Source organism: Trematomus bernacchii, unplaced genomic scaffold (genome assembly GCF_902827165.1).
Source record: "Trematomus bernacchii unplaced genomic scaffold, fTreBer1.1, whole genome shotgun sequence".
Classification (NCBI taxonomy): Eukaryota; Metazoa; Chordata; class Actinopteri; order Perciformes; family Nototheniidae; genus Trematomus; species Trematomus bernacchii.
Window position 1 is genome coordinate 5,265,175 of NW_022988050.1, and position 9,500 is coordinate 5,274,674.

At 38.8% G+C, this 9,500-nt stretch overlaps 1 protein-coding gene across 1 annotated transcript; it reads left to right on the top strand.

Annotated features, from left to right (window-relative positions):
* Positions 1-2,194: 2,194 nt before the first annotated feature.
* On the top strand, positions 2,195-8,156 carry pgap3 (post-GPI attachment to proteins phospholipase 3). The gene is made up of 8 exons (XM_034119919.1): positions 2,195-2,603; positions 3,825-3,922; positions 4,047-4,199; positions 4,302-4,364; positions 4,659-4,720; positions 5,008-5,144; positions 5,309-5,513; positions 6,059-8,156. Exons 1-8 carry the CDS (start codon positions 2,384-2,386, stop codon positions 6,120-6,122), a joined length of 1,002 nt encoding a protein of 333 aa, XP_033975810.1. The 5' UTR covers positions 2,195-2,383; the 3' UTR covers positions 6,123-8,156.
* Positions 8,157-9,500: the final 1,344 nt, after the last annotated feature.

Sequence of the window (9,500 nt, forward strand, 5' to 3'; positions counted from 1 at the left end):
TAATATGTCTATTTCAAAACTTTAGAGTACCAGGTCTTATTTCCACTATGATGAAGAACACACTGCTCGATCATAACCTGTATGCAATTTAGTGCACGACTGAATTCATATAAATGTGCTACTTTTTCCAACCAAGGGTGCTTGGGTTGTGTTTTTTCTATAAATAATTAGCTAATTGTAACTTTGTTCGTACTGTATGAGTAAGACACGAGAATATTTCAAAACATACTCAAAACACAGTTCTTTCACAACAGTGAATTGAGGAAACCTGTTAATGTAACACTGAATTGAACAATTCATGTTTCATTACTTGATACTCAACTAATGTGGGTGATTTCTTTGTAAACATTATTATTACTATTATTATTATTTTTAAATAATTGTTATTATTATTGTTATCTAGATTAAAAAACAATTGTCTAATAAACAAAAAAAAAATTATATTTTATTATATCGAGCTGCCATAATATAACTATATTTACAGCATGCATCAATGGATCAAGAAATCACGTGACCTTCTCAAAACAGGAAGTAAAAAGACTGCAACAAAACGTTCTTCCTTCAGAACAAAAGCTTCCATTATGTCGCTTTACAATACTTGTGTTGTGTCAAATTATGCACCCCCATCATGAAATGCCCCCCTTGTCACGGGAACGCGCATTTCTAAATGACACGTTTACACCTTAAAACGATGTTTAAAACGAAAAGTAAACGTTCAGTGTTTTTATTAATGGTAATTGTCAGACTGTGAGTTGTTTAGTGGTAGCTCATATAGTCTTGATTCTTGTGGTTAAACTTTTCGCTCCGTATTTGATGGTAGTGGTGTCGAAATTCATTCGTCACTTCCTTTTCAGTTTTTGTTTTTTTTAATCTTTTTATTTTGTATTATTGTTACGTCCTGTCTGTATACACGTGCTTTAAAATGTATTGTTTAATTTGACATATTTGTCATATAATAATCAAAATATATGTTTACAAATGTTACATAGTCTTTGTCAGCATATTTTTGCCACGTTATGCACCCCTTGCTATTTTACATAATAAAAGTGTCACATTCATGAAACTTGCTCCATTCATTGGTACTAGTCCTACAACTATACCCTGAAAAATGCTTGAGGGTGGGAATAATACAAACATCTTTTTGGGTGGGGTGCATTTTATGACAGGCCTGGTTATCACAATATGCCCCCCCTTGCTATCTTACAAAATAAAAGTGTCACATTCATGAAACTTGCTCCATTCATTGGTACTAGTCCTACAACTATACTCTGAAAAATGCTTGAGGGTGGGAATAATACAAACATCTTTTTGGGTGGGGTGCATTTTATGACAGGCCTGGTTATCACAATATGCCCCCCCTTACTATCTTACAAAATAAAGGTGTCACATTCATGAAACTTGCTCCATTCATTGGTACTAGTCCTACAACTATACCCTGAAAAATGCTTGAGGGTGGGAATAATACAAACATCTTTTTGGGTGGGGTGCATTTTATGACAGGCCTGGTTATCACAATATGCCCCCCCTTGCTATCTTACAAAATAAAAGTGTCACATTCATGATACTTGCTCCATTCATTGGTACTAGTCCTACAACTATACCCTGAAAATGCTTGAGGGTGGGAATAATACAAACATCTTTTTGGGTGGGGTGCATTTTATGACAGGCCTGGTTATCACAATATGCCCCCCCTTGCTATCTTACAAAATAAAAGTGTCACATTCATGAAACTTGCTCCATTCATTGGTACTAGTCCTACAACTATACCCTGAAAAATGCTTGAGGGTGGGAATAATACAAACATCTTTTTGGGTGGGGTGCATTTTATGACAGGCCTGGTTATCACAATATGCCCCCCCTTGCTATCTTACAAAATAAAAGTGTGACATTCATGAAACTTGCTCCATTCATTGGTACTAGTCCTACAACTATACCCTGAAAAATGCTTGAGGGTGGGATTAATAGAAACATCTTTTTGGGTGGGGTGCATTTTATGACTGAATTAAACAAACTAGAAGAATAACAGTTAATTCTCATTTCAATCTTAGCCAAGTGGCAGGTTTTCACATAACGTAGATGCGAATGTATCTAAAAATCTGTATTTTATCACTGAAAACAAAAGATTTTACAAACGTTCATCAGCGAGTGTTTTATTTTGAAAAACGTTGACCGGATATGGTGTGCGAGTGTGAAACTTGCCCCCTGGCCCCTGATGAGAGTCAGTTCATGCGAATAGTGGAGACACTGTACTGTCACTGTAACACACTTACGGCCCGGCTCGCTGTCACCTCTCTCCAGGAATGACTCTCTGGTAATGCCTTGGCTGTAGAAGCTCCCGTCCCGCCGTGCCTTTGTGAGTCCTGACCGACCCAGACTCCCCAACATGGCCTCAGCGGTAATGTTAGCCCGCTGCACATCTGTCCGGTTCCCCGCTGTGGCCACCGCCGTCCTGCTGCTGCTGTCTATGACCACCGTGCAGGCATCCCAAGGCGACAAGGAGCCAGTTTACCGGGACTGTGTGAAGCAATGCGTCGGGAGCAACTGCACCGGAGCTCGGCTGCGGGGCTTCCAGTCCAGCCAGCCGCAGTACATGGCACTGACAGGTGAGATGTTGTTATTGTTGTTAGGTGGGTTAGCTAACTTGCTAGCAGTCTCTACAATCATCAGTGCACACTTAGAGGTAATATATAAATATAAAGTTATGTTATTTAACAGTTATATGTGTTGCTCATCCATGTATCTTAAGCTACTTTGTGTCACGGCTCATGGCTGCAACGTGACTTTCTCACCTCTGATGGAACATGTGATACTGGTTCATTAACCGAAACAGCCTTGAAAGTGGAAAGCCAGTTTTTCTGGAAAAGTAAGGTGTCAGTCACAAAAGGCCTATTGTGACTCCACCCATGGCCCATCATTAACAATAGTATAGTGTGTTTGTGTGAGAATTTAAACAAGACATTACATTTTTGAAGAAAATAAGCAATCGATACAGTAATACAATCAGATAAGAGAAACCGATAATTAGTGCCTCCATTTCCCAAATAAATGGGACCAATTATTTAATCTTCCAGTAACCATTTGACTTGATCTGTAAGATAAAGAAAATTGTTTTTAAAAAGCACATTTAATAATTTACCAGGGCCCAAAGGACGACATCTTAAAATGTCTTATTTTGTTTGACCAAAAACAGTCTTGTATGTGTATACTTTTTAAATATATATGATATATGACATACAACAGAGAAACAATACCAATTCTGATATTGGAGAAGCCAACTGGATAATGTTTTGAATTTAAGCTTTAAAAAACGTAATTAAAAGTGTGGTTCTAGCTCTCTATTTTGATTTAAAACAATTGGTACCACTTTACAATAAGACTACCCTTATAAAGGATTCATAAAGGGTTTATAATTAGGTTATGAATTAGGTTGTAAACACTTTATTAATCATTAAGAACCATTTATAAACCAGTTCTAAAATAGTTTTCATACATCAACACAGGCTCACTATTTGGCAAGATGACTAAGCCTTATATTGGCCAATTAAGTAGCCAATATAAGACTTAGCAGTACAGATAAATGTGGGCTCACTATTTGGCAAGCAACCGTTCACAGTTGCCCTGTTTATCTCATGTCTTATAAAAGCTTATTAAGGATTTATAAAGTGTTCACAACCTAATTAATAAATGAATTTCAAACTATTCGTAAACCCTTTATAAGGGTAGTCTTATTGTAAAGTGGTACCAAACAATTGTAAAAAACATTTCCCAGATGTATTTTACTGTTACCTGTTAAATTGACTCGTTTGTTTGTTTTTTTGTTCCAGGTTGGACATGTCGCGATGACTGTCGCTATCAGTGCATGTGGACCACGGTGGGTCTCTACCAGGCCGAGGGGTACAGTGTCCCTCAGTTCCATGGCAAGGTTTGTGTTCAATGCATCACACTGATCTGTAGTTAAAAAACACTCAAATTGCTCCGGTGTTTGTTTAGTTTCACCTATTTGACTGATATGTGAAGATATAACTGATGTATTTTGTTCCTCATAGTGGCCGTTTGTGCGCTTCCTGTGTTTTGAGGACCCAGCCTCCGCTCTGGCCTCCCTGCTGAACGGCCTGGCCTGCCTCCTCATGCTGCTGCGCTATCGGAGCAGGGTGCCACGCCAGAGCCCCATGTACCACACCATCAACGCCTTCTCTCTGGTGAGATGGACAAAATGAAAGAACTTATCATAATAAATACACTGATACCTCTATGTTTTAACACTCATATGCATATTAACAAGAGCCTGTGTGTTTCTCTAGGTTTCTCTTAATGCCTGGTTCTGGTCCACAGTTTTTCACACCCGGGATACCTATCTCACTGAGGTAATGATTATTAATAATAATTGGATCATCAGGTTTTTATGGCCGACCTCTTAGCAGAGAGTATATGATTTGACGTTCTCTACCTGACTGATGTCGAATAAAGAGTCTCCCATTCCAGCCTTATAAAGTTCTGTATTATTGGCTAATGAGCTTAGCTAGTCAGTTACATCTTAATGCCGTTACTAAACAGCCCTCACAATGCGTGCCACATATTTTCTGTAACAAACAAGTCAAGATGTTGGTTTTTGTTGTCAGTAAACATGTTTTTTGTCTCTATGTGATGATCTCTTCCAGAAAATGGACTACTTCTGTGCCACAGCGGTCATTCTTTACTCAATCTACCTATGCTGTGTCAGGTAAGCCATACATTTGTTCTTCTTTACTTGCTTGTAAAGCGCTTTGAGCACCAGGAAAAGCTCTATATAAATAACATGTATTATTATTATTATTATTATTATAAATGATGGAAATTATGGAAATATCGTGGCAGGAAAACTAGTCTTAGGCTTTTATATTCATAATAACGAGTGAATACTAATCTCAATTTTGTCACTGATGATATCAATAAGTTGCAAGACAAGGAAATATTTTGGTGAATGTATAATGTATCTATAACACATGATTTCTGTTTACTCTCTGTCAGAACGTTGGGTCTGAAGCGACCGGGGGTTTCCAGCATGGTGGGGGTCCTGCTCATCTTGGCCTTTACCTCTCATGTGTCCTACTTGACCTTTGTTAGTTTCGACTACGGCTACAACATGGCGGCTAACACATCCATCGGTACAGTGAATGCAAAACAAATCATATTAAAGCTTGTATTTGGTTTGGTCATAATCAGTCTGAAGTTTGAGCAACTTGCAGAATATTATTCCTTGGTCATGACGTTTTTCTCCTTGTCTTTCTTATCTTTCTCCGTGCTTGTGTACTGTTGTTTGGTCTTAAAGGCATGGTGAACCTGCTGTGGTGGCTGTGTTGGTGCTGGCAGAACCGGCGGACCCTTCCCTACTGGTGGAAGTGCGGCCTGGTGGTGGTGCTGCTCCACGGCCTGGCTCTGCTGGAGCTGCTCGACTTCCCCCCGATGTTCTGGATCCTGGACGCTCACGCTGTGTGGCACCTCAGCACCGTACCAGTGCACTTCCTCTTCTACAGGTTTGTCCACGCACCTTTGTGTCACAGCTTTACAGAAAAGAAGAACTGTCGGAAGAGAGAAAAAGACTATATTGAAGTCTTGAAATTAAAATATATTGCTGCTTTTAGCTTAGAGTGTGGAAAGAGAGGATTAAATACCATATCAATAAAGATAATAATGGTGCACATTAATAGACATTTTATCGGAATCACATTATGAACTAGTGCAATATTCAAATTTGGATTAGGTAAAATATTTGGTAATGGCAAAATAAGTGAAAGTATAATTTGATGCTTATTATTTCGGAGCTCCAGAGAAGTCCCAGCCAATAAACAGGATTGCACAGATTTTTATAAAAATCATTGTTTGGTACAGATCCTCTTAAAAAAAAAAAAAATCATTATAATTTGTATGTATTTTCCAACGATTATGTAAACAATTTAAAACAAAAGATAATTCCCTCTAATATCGCAACTTTAAAATCATTCGAAAAATGGTTACACTTATAATTTGTTCTCCTAAATATAATAACCTGATACATTACCCTTACTTTATCTCCCTCCAGTTTCCTGATAGACGACAGCCTCTATCTACTGAACACGGAGAAGATGGGTGTCAAAGTGGAGTAGGAGGACCTCGTCACTTCTTCACCCCGGGAACACCCTCGCACCCCTCCAATCAGAGCAGCCGGACACTCGGACACGGAAGTGGCTCTGCCCCACGGACGACATGCATGACATCCATCAGAGTAGACTCTGTTTACATGTTTTTAATTTTTATTTTAAATAATTTATTTGGGCTTTACTTTCTCTATTGTTGATATGACGATTGCTCCACGACTTCTTTTCCTTTTTTTAACATCAATGCAAAACAGGATAAGGAAAAGAAAGTCTCCCACCACAGCAGACCCAGTTTTTGACCTCGTAATGAAATATTTTTGATGCATATCCTGCTTTTCCGACTCTCGGGTGTTTCTGAAATTGATCCCCTGAACCCATGACTTTAATGTCCCTCTCGCTGAGCGTTGCGCTGTTGGCAGTTTGCTGTGGCTGACAATAGATGGCACCAGATCCCCTGCCAGGCCATCACTGTGTTTGGTTCAGCATGTGTCAGGGTCCATCTGAGCCAAAAATGGACTGGCTGACACAGAGACGACGAGCCCCTTGTGAAGTGGGCAGGTGGGGTCTGCCAGCGGATTGTTCTAGAGAAAGAGGAGGGGGGGTTTATGTTTGAAGGCCATTCGAGCTGACTGTGTTTTTTTTCTTCTTTTATCACCATCACACCTTTTATTTTTGTGCCTGCATTGTTTCCACTGCTGCTTTTGTTTCTCATACTCTTCATTAACCTTTATATTTCCAGTTTTATCAGCCACCTTAGTCGTTTTAATTCTACGTTGTGACCAATTTGTTTGCTTTACCCTGTTTAATTACTTGATTTTGAATTTTGGGTTGGGATATGCCTGATGAACATGAAATGGAAATATTATTTTAATTCACCTGGATTGCCTTTTAGTGTGAGGAGAAGGAGAAAATGATCTGCGACAAGAAGCTGGGGCCTTTTCATTTCCATCAAGAGTTTGAATACATTCTGGGGTTATGTGGTGTGTGTGAGTGAGTGTTTAGATGTAGCCCATTATTTGGATTTGCAATTCTTGCTGTAATATCCCCCAAAATGACACACACACACACTGCCAGCTGCTGTACAGATAACTGCCCCATCATGTCAAATACTCCCTCCATGCCTGCCTTACATACTGTATGATAACATTTTGTCAATGAGCACGTTTCTTCTTTCTTATCAACTCTTTCATTTCCACTACACACCAAAACTTTTGAATTCATACCCTGTATGTCTTCACCCCTCAGAGTCTCTCTTCCATATGGGCACTTTACGAGTGTGTGAACATTTACGTGCATTTTATTGTCCGAATTTCTGCCCATGCCTTTTGTATTTCTGTGCGAGAACAATGACTGCGTACACGTTGCCTTGACTCAACATCATGTTGTTTTTGCCATTGTAAACTGAATCACTGTGTGTGTGTATGTGAGAGAGAGCTAGATTGTGCTCGATCCTTTTGTAAAACTACTGATGTAGGAGCATGTGTGTGTGAATGTGTGTGAGACGACGGGTACATTTAGCTTTGCTGACAGCCTGTGATAGGGGTGGGGGGGAGAAAGAAAGAAAGACAGGGAGAGGTTGTCGTAGGTTTGGGTGGTATACAGATTCCTGAAATGATGGCAGAGATGCTGGCCTTATGAGATAAGAAGCATTATATGGTACATATATTTTTTCAGACAAAACTGTTGATGATAATAAACCACTGATATTCATAGTATTGTGATTGGGGCCAAATGATGACCTACTGTACATTGAAAAAGCTATAAGAACAAACATTACTATTGAAATCTGTTACAATAAGTTGAACATTTCCTGAGAAATAAGCGTAAAACAAACTCCAGTTTCTGCTCTGTGAATCATGTAATTGTTCTTTTCTTCACCAATAACCACAGCCCTCTTCTTCCCTCACTCATCTGCTGCCCTCTGCCTGCTGCCCTGCGCACATCACCTCCCGAGTGCACTTTCCTTCACCTCACATCTGATGTTTGACCAAAAAATCTAAAAGAAATGGAACAAATAAAAGTGTTCTTTGTTGATGAACATTAGGGCTTGTTGTGTCTTTTTTCACCTGTTAAAATGAATCTGTTTCACAAATAAAAGATTTGTGGTTTGACACATTTCCAAATGTATATTCAAGTGGGGTATTACACTATAAAGACCTCTTTTTCTGTCTCAAAACACAATGGAATGATTTGAGAGGTTTAGGGCATGTGTCTTTTTAAAGAAAATGAATACAACTCAAAGACATCTGAAGTATAGCAAGGGGCTTTCACAGTTTTTTTTAGGGGCCACAAGACAAAGGGGTACTTTAGGAATCCACCACTTCAACAGTGTCATTTTTGCACCCTGATATTAAGCAGCCCTGGTGATGTAATTCTCTGTGACCCACTTGTCTTTTGAGACTGCATCTGCCAATTTGCAGACTTCAACAAATTGCAGCATGCACTCATTGACCGGTATCCTTTTTGCAGCCAGTTTCTACGTTTTTTTTTTTTATTTGACAAAAAAGCCAAATTTCAAGCATCACATTATATTTCTAAACAAGAAATGAAGTTCAAACTGAGCTTCTCATACAGATTAAAGTTATGGTATTCTCAATACATACGTACTTCTCTGGTCACAGGCTGTTTCTTGATTCAGCTTACTCTGGACCAGTTTTGATGTATTGTTTTGTTTTTATTATATTTTAAAAAGTAATCAAGGTTTGCCTGACTTGTATCCAATACGTTTTTTTGTCTGGTTGAATAAAAACCTATTCACGACACGAAAATGACTGCAAATTAAGGGACATGTAGTCTGTGATTCCCCCCTCCCCTCTTCAGTCTGAAGGTTCTGCTGACCTTGGACCATTTGTGCCAGTATCATATGCACACATTCTTTGTAGAGGTTAATATTGTCTCTAAAAGACAGATTTGTCTAGGCATGTTACGTCTGCTGATTTGAGTACACTTTTGAGTAAAACTTTGTTATATTCATTGATATGCATTGTCCAAAACAAAGCGTTCTTACACTTGAAGGAGCTACAGCATCTGCAGTCTGTCCTCTCACTTGCACACAGTATCTCTCACCTACTTGTTGACCCCCAACAATTATTCATGATTTTACGAGAGACAATTACAACCAAGTTCTTGCACCTCTTAGCTACAGGTTTTGTCATGTTACAAGGTTATTTATTGTTATTTTTAAATAAATAATACATTGTCCCACAGTTATATCTGCACAGCTGACTTCCTCATCTATTACTATACAGTAGATGAGGTTACAGTATACATGTTTCCACAGAGCCTGCTAACTTTTTCCAATACTTGAAAACTCCTCATGAAACTGCCTCAGTGACTAAGGCTATTCTGTGGAAAAATCAAAGATTTACGCAGGATAAGTAATTATTG